The 19,485-nt window shown below is 35.1% G+C and overlaps 1 protein-coding gene across 1 annotated transcript; it reads right to left on the bottom strand.

The window, feature by feature from the left end:
- Positions 1–1,321: 1,321 nt before the first annotated feature.
- On the bottom strand, positions 1,322–11,695 carry LOC111193471 (coiled-coil domain-containing protein 106). The gene is made up of 4 exons (XM_049469286.1): positions 11,516–11,695; positions 5,827–5,979; positions 5,421–5,606; positions 1,322–4,498 (listed from the first exon to the last, which is right to left on the bottom strand). The coding sequence occupies exons 1-4, from the start codon at positions 11,631–11,633 to the stop codon at positions 4,356–4,358; spliced, it is 600 nt and encodes a 199-aa protein (XP_049325243.1). The 5' UTR covers positions 11,634–11,695; the 3' UTR covers positions 1,322–4,355.
- Positions 11,696–19,485: the final 7,790 nt, after the last annotated feature.

Below are 19,485 nucleotides of genomic sequence, written 5' to 3'. Positions count from 1 at the left end.
AAAACTGTGATTAAAAACCAGGGTTATTCCACCAAATATTGATTTCTGAACTCTGAAAACTTTATGAATATGAACTTGTTTTATTTGCATTATTTGAGGTCTGAAAGCTCTGCATCTTTTTTTTTTTTGTCATTTCAGCCATTTCTCTTTTTCTCCAAATAAAGTACTATTTTTATTTGGAATTGGGGAGAAATGTTGTTTGTAGTTTCTAGAATGAAACAAAATGTTCATTTTACTCAAAGAAAGAGAGTTAGAGAGAGAGAAAGAGAGAGAAAGAGAGTGTGTTTGTGTGCGAGAGTGAGAGGGAAGAGCGAGTGACAGTGAGCTATTTAGAGAGAGAAAGAGAGAAAGCGAGAGAGAGGGAGAGAAAGAGTGTGTATGTGTGTGAGAGAGGGAAGAGCGAGTGGCAGTGAGATATAAAGAGAGAGATAGAGAGAAAGCGAGAGAGAGGGAGAGAAAGAGAGTGTGTTTGTGTGTGAGAGAGAGGGAAGAGCGAGTGGCAGTGAGATATAAAGAGAGAGATAGAGAGAGGGAGAGAGAGAGAGAGGGAAGAGCGAGTGACAGTGAGAAATAAAGAGAAAGATATAGAGAAAGGGAGAGAGAGAGTAAAAGTGAGCAAGAGAGAGAGAGAGGGGGGGAGTAGGGTGATGATGGTGGGATGATGCTGCTGTTCAGCACTGGGGGAACTGGAGGATTATGGGTATAAAGAGGTCATTGGGGGAGGTTTACCTGAGTGAAAGCTGAGGCAATAAGAAAAAAAAGGACAGAGATATTCTCTCTCTCTTTAGCCTCCTTTACCCACTTTATTACTCACCCAATCTCCAGTCATCTCATTTAGTTATGAAAGCACTTAAAGAATAGAAAATAAAGCCTTCTAAATGCTTCCTGTCAGATATAAAGTTCTATAAAAAGCATTTAGATAACTACTGTATATAAACTATAAATAAATCTGTTTTTACCTCACAGAGATTAAGTCATTGTTGTAGTGAATCATCTATTAAAATATTCCTTTCAATACCAGACTATTGGATGCTTTTTTGATAGTTTGTCTCTTTATTTGATATAATGTCAGGCAGTCAAATAGTCAATGCCATTAGTTATTATTTTCAGGATCAAATATTATTTGAAAATTTGCCTTCATTCGACACTTATTTTTTAGCTTGATTGTTTCACAAACAAAAGGGTAAAAGGATGGTCTTTAATACAGGTATAAATTTATTAAACACACAAGATATACACAAAAGCAAAACAGAAAGCAAACACCAGTAGCGAAATGTAAAAATAAATAAACAAAACAAGGTAAACTAAGCTACAAAAAAAGAGAAAACAAAGAAACTAGATTAAGAAAACAAAACTAAGAAGACTAAACAGATTAAACTTTACACAGAAAACAAGAAACAAATAGCAAGCAGCACAAAAGCCCTATACAGATCAGACATAATCACTCAAAACATAAAAAAAAGATATACAAGAACACTAAAACGAAAAGGCTGAAATGCACGAGGAGGGTGAGGAACACCTGGGACAGGAAACAAGGGGGTGGGGTTACAAACAAGACACAAGGTGACAACACTGATGGATAGGGCGGGGCTAGGGCGGAGACAGGGTCATGTGCTTACAGAGCACATGCGGGAGGAAAACAAAACAAGCTGAAAGGCAGGATGGCTTTTGTATTTTGTAAGTGTAATACTACTTGTACAGTAATGTGGCCAAAACTCCACCATTAAAACACACTGAAATGTGTCCATTTAATTTTAAGATTCATTTCTAATTACTCTACATGTGACATTTTTTTAAGCTACAAACACCAAACACCAAAAAAAGAGTCTCCACTCGGATTTAAGTAAGTAAATGATTGATGTGGGGTTGGTTGATGCTGCAGTTGGTCTGCAGGTTTAGGTTCAGCAGCAGTATGTGCTGAAAGAATGAGGTCAGCTGACCTCAATACCTGAATATACTGAATATAGACCAGGTTATTCCTGAATCAATGGATTTTTTCTTGCCCGATGAACACGGCCATATTCCAAGATGAGAATATCAGGATTCATGGAGCTGGAATGGTTCAGGGAGCATGAGATCATCATTTTCACACATGGATTGAGAGAGAGTTCACCACAGAGTCCAGATCTTAACCTCATTGAGGTTAATCTTTGGGATGTGCTGGATGAAGAAGAGCTGCTTTGTGCAGTGGTCAGACTCAACCATCATCAATGCTGCTGCAAGATCAGGGTGAAAAATTAATCCAGCAACACTGGATTGAAACAAATCTTGTGACATTGCAGAAGCTTATTAAAACAATGCCACCGTGAATTAAAATGTGCAGCAATCAAAGATAATGGTGGTCCAATGGAATATTAGAGAGTGTGACCCTTTTTTTTTTGGCCAGGCAGTGTCTTTGCATGACAAAAGATCGGAAACTCTATCTACGCTTTTAAAAACGAAGCCACCTTAAAAGATTCTCCGATTCTTGGAGAGATAATCACAGATAAACCACTTTAGGTTCCCACCAAAAAAAAGAAAAACTCTTTCTAATAAATTTGGAGGTGGATGTTTCCTGTCGCTGTAGTGGGAGCTGCAGCCTTTAATGGGAGCTGCACACCGAGAGCACTTCACAGAGCACGAGAGTGCTTGTGAGTAAAGCGCGTCCGGAACGTCAGGCGTTCTCTGCAGTAATGAGGATGATTGGATTATGCACAGATGAGATAGAGAATTCTGATTATCTGAGGTCTAAATAGTACAACACTTACAGCCTCGTTCTGTACATGTTTCTATGGTTTAGTACATCAGTGCCGTATTTTAGTTCACTACAGGAAGGACACGATTAAGCAGAGATTGGTTGGTGGTTGATGCCAGTGAATCATTCCGCTTTGGCAATGCATGATTTTGTCCTTGATGCAATTTTTCCAATTTTTGTCTTTTGATTACGGCGCTTGCTCTGCCTTTTATTTTCTTGATAAGAGTTTCACAGAACCAAAAGTGAGATTATGTGCAGCGGCCATGGTCCACCCAAACCGACAGATTGAGCAAGGAGAGCACTGGTCAGAGAAGAAGAAACCAAGAGTCTGGAGGAGCTGCAGAAATTCACAGGTCAGGTGGGAGAATCTGTCCACAGGACAACTATAAGTATAAATCTCACTGGACTTCTGTGGCGAGACATGAAAACTGCTGTCCACAGACGCTCTCTATCCCACCTGGCTGAGTTTGAGCTGTTTAATAAAGAAGAATGGGGCAAAAATCTGAAATCTCAGTTTCTAGATGTGCAAAGCTGGTAGAGACAAACCCCAAAAGACCTGCAGCTGTAATTGCAGTTATAGGGGGGCTGAAAACTACTGAAGTCAAAAAATGGTTAAGACTGACTTACATCTTTAAGTGTATACTGTAAACAGTATATTTTGGGCTAGTTTAAGCTTCTGAAGGGCGAGTTTTAGACTGACTTTGGGCTTGATATTTATTTCTGGACCTGGCAACCTTGACAGTTAGCTAGTTTTACGCTCGGTTTGAACTGGTGGCAGCGTGGGAAACGAGCGATGTGGTGGCTCATTTATTAGCTTTACCCTTTTTCAAGACGGATTTTCAGTGACAAAAAGCAAATTGGACAGAATGATGGGCCCTCACCAGCACTGGAATTGATTAAAAAAAAGTGAAATATGTGGAAAGACATTTTAAAACAGAGAACTATCAGCGCTACACATGGATGACTGTCTGCCAGGAGACGAATAGGCTGTATTGTTGGAATTGTCTGCTTTTTACAACTGATAACTCATCCACATAAGCCGGTGATTGATTAGTTAGCTCTTATTAATTTAACAAAATCTGCCAAAAGTAATGTATGTGTAACGCCACAGACGGGAGTCAGAATTACCCTTACCTTGACATTTTCAGCATACTATCTGAAATCATCCTTGGGGTTGTCACAGATATTGATATAATGTTGCCAGGTGCTAATGTTCAAAGAACATGAAAGTGCTGTTGTGATCCTTAAGGTTGAGTGGCATCTTCTTTAGGACAGCATTCCAGATGTAACCTTCCTTTACTGGTTTGCTGCAGGCAATTTCACTGCAAGTAATTACTGCAGCTCCCAGCATGTAGTTTCCCATTTTGCTTTTGCCGATCAAGATTTTCAAATTCTAGATGAGTATTTGTTAATGAGTTACAAACACTTATAACCACTAAACAGGAGCCTTATTTTAAAGTGTAAAACACTTCACTATTTGTTAATGAGTTACAAACACTTATAACCACTACATAGGAGCCTTATTTTAAAGTGTAAAACACTTCACTATTTGTTAATGAGTTACAAACACTTATAACCACTGAACAGGAGCCTTATTTTAAAGTGTAAAACACATCACTATTTATCTATCTCCAATCGCTGAAGTGCACACCACAGTGTTTCTGTCAATGCCGTGCTTCTGGAACGCTTTGGTCATGGTCTTTGTCTTTGGCAAGGTCTTGAGGATGGATCTGTAGCGGCAGACAATTTCACTCGGTGTTTGTACTAGGCAGAAAAAAAAAGCATTAAGTTACTTTGAAAAAGGTTTCACTACACAAAACCATACGCTTTGTTTCAGCTAGAGCTGGACGATATGATGAGGTTAGAAACAGACGAAAAGGTACCACATTTATAAAGTAATATCAGCTATCTAACTATTTGTATTCAACATCTTACATACTGCACCACATCCAGATAAACAAGACTAATTTCGCAGTCTTTGCACTTAAACATGCAGCTGGGAAAAGTTTTTAAGTGGGGTGAATACAGATGTACAGTATGAGAAGATTGTTTTTGGAACTTTCACTATTTTACTAGACTCTGCAAAAATAAAATGAAAAACATTGAAAATGATCCTTTCATTCTAAAATCAATAGGCAAGCATACTCTTAAAGCTATTGGATTTCAGAGCCTGAACTACCCATTACATAACTGTTCTACTGGGTTGCATCCTTGATTTTAAGCCTGCCATTTAACAAATACTGTCACATGAATTTGTCAAATTAAGAAAGATCCAAAATCTCATGGTTACATGATTAATTTTACGCATCAATTTACAATATTGTTAGCAATAAAATACAGAAGTCAAATGGTAAGAAGTACTTTATTCATCATTGGTAAGCAACAGCATAACAATGTTATTAAAAATAATTCAGATACTTATTGTAGTTGGTTGGTCTTGCATAAAATGCATAAAACATTTACTTGTATTTTTTTTTTAAACATACTGCATGGCTCTCACAGAATTACATTTTAAAATATGTGGCATTCATGGCTCTCTCAGCCAAAAAGATTCCCAAATAGCAACAATGTTAACTTTAGAAAACAAGACCTAACTCTAAACCTAAATAAGAGAATGATCATTTTTGCATTACCTATATATTCTGCAAGTACATAGAGATATCTGTAACAATTATTTGATTCTTACCGCGCTGCCGAAACGTCTTGTGCTCTCTCTTGTGTTTTTTGGCTGCCTTGCTGTGCTTCTTTTTGGATTTGCGCTTCTTGGGGGTTGAAGACGAGGATGAGGATGAGGAAGAGGAGGACATGGATGACGTATTGGAGGTTTCCGAATCATTCACAGTGACTTTGTTGTCCATGCTTTCTTGCATTGCTGAAAAGTACAAAAAAAGAACAACAGAGATTTTAGCCTATATGTTTACTTATTTAATACAACAACTATTGTTATTTTACTATACTGTAAATATTAAGTGGCCTATATAGTAAAAAGTAAGGATATGTTATTTTTTACTCCCCCAGTACAGATGTCATATAATGTTTATAAAACCAGCTCCTTGGTTAATGTCTGAAATGAAATAATTCTAGCCATGTACCTGTGAGGGCAGACAACTGTCCACGAAGGAAATCTCTCTCTTCTTCCAGTTCTTCAATCTTCTTCTTCTGCCATTCCAACTTCTCCTTAAGAAGGTTCAGTTCTTGCTTCTCCTTGTTAAGAAGCACTACTGCAGTAGGGGCTAGGTTAGAAGCTGAGCATAAAAACAGATATATGAAAATCAGAATGGCACAACAGCTATTATCTAACAAATGACACTGTGTGTACCATTTATTAATTGATCCAAAATCAGTCCATGAAGGGCAAAACAAATGTACTACAATTCAATTTTGAAGCTTTGAAATACTATTACCAGCCTAAACCACATTTGCAAGTTGCCAAAACACTTTTACCAGCCCAAAATACTTTTACAAACAGGCAAAACAATTTCATCAGCCCAAAACCTTTATACAAACAGCCAAATGCCGAAATGGCAAGTCAGATGGAAAAATGAGGTACAATACAGATGACGTTTGTGTCAATCAAAGTGCTTCTGGGACAAAACAAATGGAGGTGTGTAGCACAGCAAGACATGTGGAGAGGGTGAGTAACCTCCAGGCCTGTTTTTGCCATTTTCCGCCTGAATTTTACACACAAATCTTGAGGCCTTATACTCAAACAGGATATAAAGTAGAGACAGTTTCATGAAGTATTGTTATTTAAAAGCCTTTGAAGTTTTATTAGAAATACTTAAAAATGTTGAAATGGATCCCCAGTGGTCAGAATATGATAAAAACAACAAAAAAATCTAGGCGCTTTTCAAAATTTTACTTTAAAATTCATGTTTTAGAGCCTATAACTTGGTCAGTTCTTGTGGTCGAAAACATTTTTTTATTTAAACTTGTTCCATTAGTGGTCTACTTTCACCCTGTAAAATTTGGAATTAAAAGGTCTTATAGTTTAAAAGATATTGGACCTACAGTAAATAATAACCTTTCAGCAAAGAACAGGCCTATTCTGACAAAAAGCCTTTTAAAAACGTGACTGACTACTTTCCTGCACTAAATGGGCCTAACACGCTCTCTACTGGGCCATAGAATAAGCCAGAAGTGTGAAGTCTCGCAGAAGACTCTCTTTGACTGGTCAGAGCCTGACGACAGCGGTTAAATTCGGCCTATCGCCGCTCCTGACTCCATTTCTCCGCCTCTGATTGGCCGAGAGGTCTGAGTGACGACACAGTCGCTAGGTAAGGTTCCGAGGAGTAAGGAAGTTTTGGAACGGTAGCGATCGGACATACGGTTCAGTTTATACGAATTAATTAGTGAAGGCATTAATAAGATGATCCGCCGCTTTTTGGGAGCACTCTTTACGCTTTCCTGAGGATTTCTACAGACTGGAGAGGAGTATCAGGTCGAGTTTGGTATCGGATTGAAGCTCTCACTCTGCTGAACGGGGTGAGTGCTTTGTTTGGGTCTGAGCCGCGAGGGCGGGGTGAGGGGCTCCTCAGAGCGCTGCTCCAATTTTTCCTATGAGATGAATCTGAAGTTTAAAAAACTTACTCTTTTGCCTGTAACTCAGTAACGGTACACTTTAGAGATGAAAGGCGTATATCCCCGTAATCCCGAGAGCCTGCCCGTTCGTTTGATGTATTTAATCAGTCAGTCTCAACAACTTATCACTTGAGCCTTAAGCCACATTGACCCTTTGCAGACAGGTTTGATACCTGTGGTTTCATGTTACCACCACAACCACTTCATATTAATTTGTAAAAGAGCTTTGCCCATTTGTAGCTGTGTTTTAGGCTGGTAAATGTCTTTCTGCCATTTGTAAATGTATTTTGGGTTGGTAAGTGTTTCAAGAATGTGTTTTTATTTTTGTACATTCGCTGATATATAGGCAATACTGACAGTTCCAAATGTGTACAATATAGCCATAATCACATCTGTTCATCATTTTATATTTCATTTAACTAATCTCTGTTAATCTTATTTCTGCCATTGATCCATAAGCGTCCAAAACCTATGAAAAGGTTAATACATATGAATACTGGGACCGTTGGCCAGCAGATATATTGTAGAACCAATGTGTCAAATATAAAGCCCAAGCCAAAATCCTATCAGGTCCATAACATTATTTTAACATACCATTAATATCAGCCAGTTTCACAATGTGTTGCAGTACAGTCCCCAGCATTCACTGCAACAACTTCCCCCAACAACAGTATAACAGACAACAAAAACAGTTGGCTTCAGGAATAAAGTCTAATATTAGGAGAATAAAGTAATATTTTGTGGAAAATGTAGGCTGTTTTGATATTAAAAAGCATGGATATTAAAAAGCATGGCTTACTGATGTTTTATTGTTACGGTTAGATAGTACAGTGTCCAGATTTTGCCCTGTGGTGTCACCACTAAAGTTTAGATTTAGATCTGCCCGACTCCATGTCCGACCTGAACTCGGCTGGGTGAGGCTCAAAAAAAAGATTTATAATGTATAATGTATAATTATAATGTATAATGTACTGTTTTCAATGATATTTTTATTTTACCAAAAGCTATTGAGTGATAATCACAATATAGGAAAAATAGCTTGTTTAGCCTCTTAACATGCCCTGGCCCGCCGGCGGGCCAGAAAAATATGATATTTAATATCTGGCTGTGTTTATGAATAGTTATAGGTTCAATATAGACACCCAATATACCATTTTAAAGCTTAGAATCTCTGCTTTTCAGTTATATAGCCTATTTAGCTGTATCACCTTTCAGAAAATAAACATTTAGGGCGAAATATGCCTTGGTGATGAAAATATTAAATCATATTTTCATATTTCCGTTTATCGGACGTCCATATTTGATCGAATGCGGACATGTTATACACCATTCGAACCGTCTGGCTCTCCGGATTCCGGCCCCTGAATTAGAGCTGAAAGAGCGCGTTGTAGCGCGTGTTCAGAGTTGAAAAATGCACAGGTTTGGTCCTGTAGTTACCTAAAGTCACTCCCCCCACCCCCCCAACACCCATCAGCGCGTCCCCCACTCTCTTACCTTCAAAAAGAGCCCAGACTCAAGAAAATCCATCGATCCAGTCTCCTATAATCCACAGTTATATCCACCCCGCGCGAGGAATAATGTGAGACGGAATCTTAACTTTAATTACGAATTAAAAGCATTTTATTCGACGCTGCTCCGATTCTGGCCCACAGCCAGACAGGGCGGAGCCTACTGGACATGACGGTATGAGAATGAGGTCTCTCAGCCAATCAAGTGGTGAGCTCGGCCAGCTGAAAGGCTAAGGAAGTGAGATGCTTGGCCATAGATACTTTCTCTAACAGATTTTCCACTGAGCAGAACAACCGCTCTTAAAGAGACAGTGCGGATTTCTGTTTGTATATGAGTAGACCACACAAAAACCCAGAGTTTACTGCAAAATGAGTTATAAAAGTGGTCTTTTTTATTCTTCTAAAGTTTCCAGTCCTTTGGAGAAAGAAAAGATCATTACTGGTTCAAATCACTATAACTTCTAACCAGTAATAGGTAGCAGTTTAAAATTTTATATGATGATTGTAAACACATTAAAATATAGAGCTGTCAAAACCCTTGTTCCATATAAATAGTTCATTTTATGTGTCTGAAAAAAAAAAAATAGAAAATCTGAAAAGCGCCTAAAAATGTTCCTGGTTTTTACCATATATTGGCCATTACATGTTCAATTAAATAATTAAAATGCCTTAAATGAATTGTGTAAAGGCTTCTAAGTAATATTAATTCATAGAATTGACTCTGAATTATTTAATATTGGAGTGATAAGCCTTCAAATGTGAGTATGTAATTTCAGGCGGAAAATGGTAAAAATAGGCTTGGAGCTTAAGAGGTTAGAGAATGTTTTATATTCTTAAACACTGTCAATTTTAATAAAGCAGATGAAAGTAATTGTAAAGTATGTTTATGTTCTTGGTCTATTTATAATATTGAAAATATTATATATTCCAAAACCAATTTAAATTATATTAAATTAGAGGAAAGTCATTCAGACATCATTCTTGTAGCCTAATTTATCGATGTTTAGGCCTGTGGATCATTGTTCGCTTTCTTTGTGTTTTCTTTTTTCAGACATTTGTAATAAACCCTTTTCCTTAAATATAGACATAATTTCGCTCATTCAAATTATTAAAACAAATCTTAAATAATAAGTCTATACTTAATTAAATTAAATTAAATTTTGCTCATTCAAAAGAGCTCATAATGACAGTTTATGGGGCGGTACGGGTCGGCTGGATTTTTTTGGACGCGATCTATTTGCCACTGGAAGCGGAGCCTTCGGCTGCCCCGTCGACGCGTGTCCGCCTCTGGAGAGAGCTTGGAGAAACGCTTTGGTAGAGAAACGTTGTAGTGCATATACACGTATTAAAACTTGTCGTAATAACGATATATCTATGGCGTTTTTTTTCTCATAAGTGGCCGCAATATGCTTCAGTTAGCGCCAGATCATAATTACTGCACTACTCCAATGAACTCAGCAGTGACAGATGCTTTAGCAAACGAGAACGGAGCACTAAGGAGAAAAATACACGAACTGGAACACCATAAAAATATTAATTTAAAGGAACAATTAGAAAAATAAAAATAATATTTGAAAGGGAGAATTAGAAAATAAACTTAAAACTAAAAATATTATTTAAAATGGAGAATTAGAAAATACAGTTAAAAAGAAAAATATTACTTGAAAGGGAGAATTTAAAAAAATACACGAAAAATGAAAAATGTTACCTGAAAGGGTGAATTAGAAAATAAACTTAAAACGAAAAATATTATTTAAAAGGGAGAATTAAAAAATAAACTTAAAAGAAAAATATTATGGAAGAATTAGAAAATACAGTTAAAACAAAAATATTATTTAAAATGGAGAATTAGAAAATAAACTTAAAACGAAAAATATTACTTGAAAGGGAGAATTAGAAAATACACTTAAAATAAAAACTTTTACTTGAAAGGGTGAATTAGAAAATACAGTTAAAACGAAATATATTATTTGAAAGGGAGAATTAAAAATACACGAAAAACGAAAAATATTATTTGAAAGGGAGAATTTTAAAAAATACATGAGAAACGAAAAATATAATTTGAAAGGGAGAAAAAAAACACGAAAAACGAAAAATATTATTTAGACTCTAGACAAAAGTTCTGCTATAAATAACAATATGCAAGATATAATAATAATAATAATAATAATAATAATTATAATAATAATAATAATAATAATAATAATAATAATAATAATAATAATAATAATAATAATTAGACAATAAGACAAATTCAAACGCTTTAAGATCTGTTTTAAGGCTTTTGTGAACACTTTTATAGTTAACATAAATACACCATAGTTCTGAAGCATACTAGTATGATCATTCTTATTAACATTATTATAAGTAGTAGTATTAATACTATTATTGTATTTGACTTTGACTATGACTTTGTAGTTAAAATGCACACTAAAGTCTAGCTACTCAACTAAACTCGGGATGAATACATTTCTTGTACATTACTTGTGTTGAAAGCAATTTCATGTCTGTGGCACTGAAATATACGTGAAGGAAAGACGTTAAACAAGCTAGCTCATGTCAGCTAGCTTAGTAAGCTCTATAGCTAGCTAGCTAACTGCTACGCAGGCGAGAAAAACCGGGGAAAGTTGCAGGGTTACTGAATAGTTTAGTCAACTAGCTTATAGATAACGGTATAACACACAAAACCTACCGTCTCGCTCATCTGTTGAGATTTGGGTCTTTTGTTGACGCTTTGGGAGCCTCTTTGGACGAGTACTGGAAGCAGAAGTTGCTGAGGAACAGGGTTCTTTTTCATGCTGACCGTCCATGATTTTTCAGGCAAAAAATAAACGTTTTGCAAGTCCTGACGGGATGATGGCATGAGCCATCAACAAGTTTGACTGTGATTGGATGCTTCTGTAACATCGGCTGCGGTTGGATCTATACTTTCTAGCGCCAAAATCTTGTTTAGTTTGTATTTTCAGAAGCAGAGGGCACCTAAGAGATATCCAAAACAGGTAAGCAATCTCTTAACGAATATTTTTGTCATTTGTAAACATGTACGATCTATTTAAACAGCAGGATAAATGCAATGAGATCAAAACGAATGATTATGGAGTCCTATACTGTGTAAAAGCTTGAATACCCTTATTGTACTGTCTTCTGCTCTATATGAGTGAGAACTCTGACAGCAAGTGTCAACATCTTCTATAAATCACGACTCTGAAGACGATAGGTTCCATCAACAGGTTTAATGACGTTTGAAGTTGTGAAACTATAAATAAAACAGATTCAAGTCACTTAAATATTAAAATTATTGAGGTTTACATATACAAGTAGCTACCAGACTAAAATAAGAGCTGGCCTACAAAGCATCCAAAGTTTAACTGTCTAACTAAGCAATATAGCTACATTATCAACCAATATGCAAGTATAAGCAAAGATACACCTTGTAATAAGATATATATACATACAGACGATGCCACGTTAAACAGATGATGGTAGATGAAGATGGATAGAGAAGTCCATCAGCATGTGATCTGGAGCATGAACATACTTCCTTGAACTATACAACTTCCTGTGTAGTAACATCACATCCTGTATGCTAGCAACAATAAAGAAAAACACCAAAATCGGCCACTAGGTGGCAGAAAAATGCTATGCCATAGGCTGTAACAGCACACTTATATTTTCAAACTACTCCATTGGTCCGTGCACAACCCAGTACTAACTTCACTCTGTTTCTGGTTGTTATTGCAAGGCTTCATATAAGCTGGTTTCATTTATTTATCAAAAACCTATTAATTCATTAATTTGTTGTTTTCACTGTTCAGACGTTTAACTTAACTATTTTGGATTCTATTATATTGTGCTTTAGTGTATAGTTTTACTTGTGTGAATTGTTTTTTTTCCATATAAATGAAATGGCTATACATATAACTAAAAAGCTTGTATAATAAGGTATTTCAGAAATGTTCTTGACAATTGTCGGTGTGTACACCTTCAGCAGAATGTCACTGGAAAGAAAGTTACGGGCACGGATAGAGGGAAAACAAACAAAGCGCAAGACATTGAAGCTAATTAAGTGGTTGCAGAGGAAACACCTTCTGAAGGAGAAGCTCAGAGGCCCTCTCTGCTTCCACAAAATGAAAATGTTCTCCGTGACAAAGAAGGACCAGTACATCTGGTATGATAATCTCTGTCATTGAATAGAACATCATCAGACTGCTACAATGAACATAATAAACATAATTCTTATCCCTTCTCTTTATCATCATTACTACTACTACTACTACTACTACTACTACTACTACTACTACTACTACTACTACTTAAACATAAATCAGTAAATCCAACAACATGTTTAATTGCTTATAAACTATAAATAGTAATGTAGTGTAAGGTTTGTAGAATATATCATGACAAAATGATAGTGTAGAAGCACACAATGATATATGTTTGTAATGTTCACAGGTGCTGTACAAGAGGTCATAAAAGAGTCTCAAAAACCATCAGAGCTGGCTCCCTCTTTGAAAAGTCTAAATCATCTCTCTTCAACTGGATGAAGTATATTTACAGGTGCTATGCTGTGTTTTTGAATAATGAAAGATATGAGATAGTATTTTTTTTATAAATACATTATAACCACATCAAGGTACTCAAATGGCTACAGAAGTCAGTGTTTGTTATTACATTATTTCTCTTTACTACAGATTCTCACAAGGACTGAGGCTCAGGCAGATTGATATGACCAGTGATGACATTGCTGGCAGCTCTACAACTTTGTCTAAAATGGCAAGATGCATTCGAAGGGTCTGCATTTGTGCAATGGAAAGACAAAGAAGAAAGAACAGGCAGTGTCTTGGTGGTCGAAAAGAATTTGTTGTGATAGATGAGAGCTGCTTTCGTCATCAGCGAAAGGTTTGTACACCTTTTTTAGTTCGTTTTAAAAGTGAGCTTCTTAAAACACCATTATTTTGTAGTCCACACATACTAGGTCTGTGACAGTAATGACTGTTTCTGATGATGATTTTCTTTGAAGTTAATTGTGATTCTTGGTTTATTACATGTAACAAGTAAAAGCCTAAAGCAGCCTGTTGAGCTGGGGTGGGTATTGCGAAAGCGATTAATCTTAGTGAATAACAAACAAACTAACGAATGACGCGAGTAAAGAATGAGCCAGTTCTAAGAGTGTTTCCCAAAGAGCTGTGCAAAGTGAAATTAACGAAGGAGTTTAAAAAGCTGTTGACTCCTCCCCCGAAACAGCCCGCTTAATCGAACTACAAACATCGATTTAACACTGCCAGTATGCAGTATTTATTCACTATTATGCCCAAAACATTTAGAAATGTGTTGTACTTAACAACATTATACATATTCTGAATTTTTTATTAAAAAGGGTGTACTTTGGCATTGATAAAATACTCGTAAAGATACATACAGTATATCTAAATAAATAATCAAAAGTCTAATCTATTTTGAAAGATAAACTTTTTTTTCTATTATTAATATATGTTATACTAATATGTCTTATATATTATATATTATATACTATACCAATATCAATCAATAGTAATATTAATGTTATATTAAGTTTTTATTATTATTATTATTATTATTATTATTATTATTATTATTATTATTATTATTATTATACATAGACGTATGCTCCTGTATGTCTATATGTCTTTATAAATATTTATTACTGTTAATAAATATATATATATATATATATATATATATATATATATATATATATATATATATATATATACATATATATATTTATTTATTTTTTTTTTTTTTTTCAAATTATTTATTTATTTACAGGAACACATGATTTTATAAGCAAACATTTTAAACCAACTAGACTATGTTTTATACTTGCACACTTGGTATTTTATGAGGAAGAGTCACCTGGAATAGTTTTCTCAGCATCTTAAAGGAGATTCTGGAGCTGCTTGAACAATAGCTGCGGCTTTTCCTTAACACTGTGAAGCTCCAGGTCATCCCAAATCACCTCAAATCACCACCTCAGTTGGGTTTAGGTCAGGGGATTGTGAAGGCCATGCACCTTTTTGTTTACTAGATAATTCCATATGCGTCAATTAAAAGTTTTCATGCTTTCAATATTAATCTACAATGTAGTAAATAAATTAAAGAAAAAATAATAAAAACATTGAATGAGACGTGTACAAACTTTTGACTGGTATTTATATATTTGCGAGCTGACACAAGCCAAAGTTTGCCCAGATGAACGGCCACAATGTTGGTTAGAAGCACCTGATTAAGGAATAATATTAAATATTACCTGCACATTCACCGCAGAGTACCCTTTACAATACCTGTAGGTGTGATTAAAGACATCACAAGCGTCCCCTGCACCGGACCTACAGTACCAGGGATTTTCCCAATAGCATGGAAATATATTATGTGGTGCTGTAATTCCTGGCCTGGTGGGAATTGTGTATAAGTGCATGCATGTATGCATGCCACAGTAACAGCCTGATTACAGAATCCACGGACTTGGAGACTTTGCAGCTTTGCTTAGACCGTGAGCATCATCTGCAGGAATTGACTGATTGCATTCATTGCAGCATTAATGTCAAGAGCTCTACCTTCACTAGTCTGGATTTTAATGATTTATTCGTGGGTTTGATTGGTCAATTCCAATATACCCAGCTAGACTACAAGCTACAGACAAAGTTGTCATTATAATATAATATAATATATTATAATTGATTCAACCACAAAAATAATATTTTTTCTCCCTCAAAATTGGCGGCCCCTGGTGTTTACGGTGCTGAACTGCAAGCAGAATCCCCTTAATGCATTTTTTCTGAATAACGACTGGGTCAGGTTACTTGTTAATCTGCGAGCGAGTTTCCGTAGTACTTTAGTTACGCAGGGTTTTGGGAAACACTCATTTAATTAACGATCAATCTTAAGTACGAGTTAACGAAGTTCTTAGCGTTACAAAGCTTTCGGGAAACCCACCCTTGTTCTGCTTCCTAGCTGTTCATATTTATTAACTATCAAACATTAAATACACAGGGATTATTTGCCACGGCCCTCTTAGGAGTTATTAACAAATATCTGTTCCTATTTATAAATAAAAAGACAATAAAAAATCAGATTTGTGTGTAAAATTTAAGTGGATATATTTCTGTATAGTTATTCCTATGTACCTAATTGCTAATATAACAGTTTGGAATAAGATGTGCAATATTTTCTGTCATTTGTATGCATTATACTGATAATTCACCCTTTAAAATATATATATATTTTTTGTTTGTTTTTTTTCAGTATGCGCGGGGCCGGTTTGGAAATACCTGGAGGAGGAAGAAATGGGTCTTTGGAATGATGGGAGTCAAAGACAAAAGACGGAGAGTAGTGTTGAAACTAGTGGAGAAACGATCAAGACGGCATCTTGTCCCTCTGATCAGACAGCATGTTAAGGCAGGAAGTAGCATAATCAGTGATGAGTGGAGGGCATAAAGGGTTGTGTTGAGAAACTTTGGGTACAAACACTATACCACAAACCATAGCAGGTGGTTTGTGGATCCTCGGTCCGGTAGCCGCACACAACATATTGAAAGAGCTTGGGGGATCATCAAAGGACATATCCGTAGACTGAGAGGAAATCGTACAGAGACTTTGTTGAAGGAGCACCTCATGGTACTTGAATGGTCATCCTGGCTTGGTTCTCGTAACACTTATGGGCCACTTGGACGCCTGTTCAAGGATATTCAAAAAGCCTTTCCAGTATGAATGTCATGATCTATTTTCAAGTGCTCTAATTGTCATTCAGCAACGACTGTTTTAATGTCTGAATCAGTGGGACTTCACTTTTCATTATTATGAAAAGAGTGTTTTGCATGAATGAAAATGTTTGGTTGTTTCTGTTGTAAATAGGCTTATATTTCATGTGACAAAATCATATTAGCTGTGTAAATGTTTGTAAGTCATGAATAAATAGTGAAGTGTTTTACAGTTTAAAACAAGGATCCTATCTGGTGTTTATAAAGGTTTGTTACTTATTAATAAATAGTGAGTTAAAATAAGGCTCCTGTTTAGTGGTTATAAGTGTTTGTAACTCATTAAGAAATAGTGAAGTGTTTTACACTTTACAATAAGGCTCCTATGTAGTGGTTATAAGTGTTTGTAACTCATTAATAAATAGTGAAGTGTTTTACACCTTACAATAAGGCTCCTGTTTAGTGGTTATAAGTGTTTGTAACTCATTAACAAATAATGAAGTGTTTTACACTTTAAAATAAGGCTCCTATGTAGTGGTTATAAGTGTTTGTAACTCATTAACAAATAATGAAGTGTTTTACACTTTAAAACAAGGCTCCTGTTTAGTGGTTATAAGTGTTTGTAACTCATTAACAAATAATGAAGTGTTTTACACTTTAAAATAAGGCTCCTATGTAGTGGTTATAAGTGTTTGTAACTCATTAAGAAATAGTGAAGTGTTTTACACTTTAAAATAAGGCTCCTATGTAGTGGTTATAAGTGTTTGTAACTCATTAAGAAATAGTGAAGTGTTTTACACTTTACAATAAGGCTCCTATGTAGTGCTTATAAGTGTTTGTAACTCATTAACAAATAGTGAAGTGTTTTACACTTTAAAATAAGGCTCCTGTTTAGTGCTTATAAGTGTTTGTAACTCATTAACAAATAATGAAGTGTTTTACACTTTAAAATAAGGCTCCTGTTCAGTGGTTATAAGTGTTTGTAACACATTAACAAATAATGAAGTGTTTTACACTTTAAAATAAGGCTCCTATGTAGTGGTTATAAGTGTTTGTAACTCATTAACAAATAATGAAGTGTTTTACACTTTAAAATAAGGCTCCTGTTCAGTGGTTATAAGTGTTTGTAACTCATTAAGAAATAGTGAAGTGTTTTACACTTTAAAATAAGGCTCCTGTTTAGTGGTTATAAGTGTTTGTAACTCATTAACAAATACTCATCTACAATTTGAAAATCTTGATCGGCAAAAGCAAAATGGGAAACTACATGCTGGGAGCTGCAGTAATTACTTGCAGTGAAATTGCCTGCAGCAAACCAGTAAAGGAAGGTTACATCTGGAATGCTGTCCTAAAGAACATGCCACTCAACCTTAAGGATCACAACAGCACTTTCATGTTCTTTGAACATTAGCACCTGGCAACATTATATCAATATCTGTGACAACCCCAAGGATGATTTCAGATAGTATGCTGAAAATGTCAAGGTAAGGGTAATTATTGCTTAGCCCTTAGATGTCAATTTTATTATTTCATATGATAATATACACCACATTATTATAAATGACCAAAAGAGTTAGTGGTGGAATGATTAAACTTGGGAGTTAAATGGTTAAACTGATGTTGACTGATGGAGGATATGGAGATGGAGAAGCAAGTTGAGTTAGATGGAGAAGACAAAGTAAGTGAGTACCTGAAAAGATCTGAAATTTAACAATATAGATGGCTGTGGGTTCACTATTTGGCAAACAACAGGTCATTGTTGCCCTTTCTACGTATGTGTTATAACTGATTATTAATGGTTTTTAAGGCATTTACAACCTAATTAGTAACCATTAATAAACTAATTGTAAACCATTTATAAACCCTTTATAAAGGTAGTCTTATTATAAAGTGGTACCACACACGTTTATAAAAGCCTAATTTGAGAAATCATAGTTGCATATTATAATGCATAATAACCAAAATATACCAAATCTGTGTTATAGTGCACTACAACACTACATTGTACAATGTTCATATGGAGATACAGATATTATAAGGCATTATACGCCGTTTCTTTATAAACCCTTATACTTGTAGTTTATAATGTGTTATGAATGTTGCTGTAAGTACTTATGAGCAATTATACAGGCTTAATACAGTCATTATAAGATATTATGCATGTCATATAATGCATTATGAATGCATTTATAGTGCATTATGAATACAGGATTCATAGGAAGTGTTTTCTAAAGTAAATACATTACTGACTTATGGCATTAAATGTATATAGGAATTTGGTCCTAAAATTAGTACGGTAACACTTTCTATGAATGTCATCTTTATTAGACACTATAATCACATTCATAACATATTATAATGCATTCATAAGGCATTTTAAACATGGCTATAAATATTTATAAAAATACATAACCCATTATAGCCATGTTTATTAAGCATTATGACCTGTGATCATAATACATTATAAGCTCTGCTTATAATATATATGTTAAAATAGTATATATCTATCATTAAAAATCTAGTCCCACAATGAAAGTCTGGCACTTTACTTAAAGCGCACAAAGACCTGTTATAATACATTATAATTGACTATAATTAATATTATGTTCAAGACAAGTATAATTTATGAGTGGTTAAAAATATATTTATATGATTACTGAGGGTGTGTTTATAAGTTGGAAGCTTTTTTAGTCATGATACAAGTCTACAAGCTGGGACTGAGTTTCTTGGTATTGATGTATAACATGTTATAAACACTACAGCTACTAATGCATTATATTCACAGTTCATGATGCATGATAAACATGACTATGATTAATTATAAATTTTTATAAATATGTATAGTCATGTTTATAATGCCTTATGAATGCATTATAATATGTTATGTGTATGTTTATAGAGTCTTATAGAGATGATATTCATA

This window comes from Astyanax mexicanus, chromosome 21, assembly GCF_023375975.1.
Source record: "Astyanax mexicanus isolate ESR-SI-001 chromosome 21, AstMex3_surface, whole genome shotgun sequence".
Classification (NCBI taxonomy): Eukaryota; Metazoa; Chordata; class Actinopteri; order Characiformes; family Acestrorhamphidae; genus Astyanax; species Astyanax mexicanus.
Note: the sequence above shows the minus strand (reverse complement) of the source record. Positions and strands in the feature narration are given on the sequence as shown.

Excerpts from the sequence above, each read along its gene's own strand:
- LOC111193471 (XM_049469286.1), bottom strand. The coding sequence starts at position 11,633 with ATGGACGGTCAGCATGAAAAAGAACCCTGTTCCTCAGCAACTTCTGCT. Across the intron at positions 5,980-11,515 it reads CTCAACAGATGAGCGAGACG|CTTCTAACCTAGCCCCTACT; the intron begins GTAGGTTTTGTG and ends TTTTATGCTCAG. Across the intron at positions 4,499-5,420 it reads CAAGACGTTTCGGCAGCGCG|TACAAACACCGAGTGAAATT; the intron begins GTAAGAATCAAA and ends TTTTCTGCCTAG.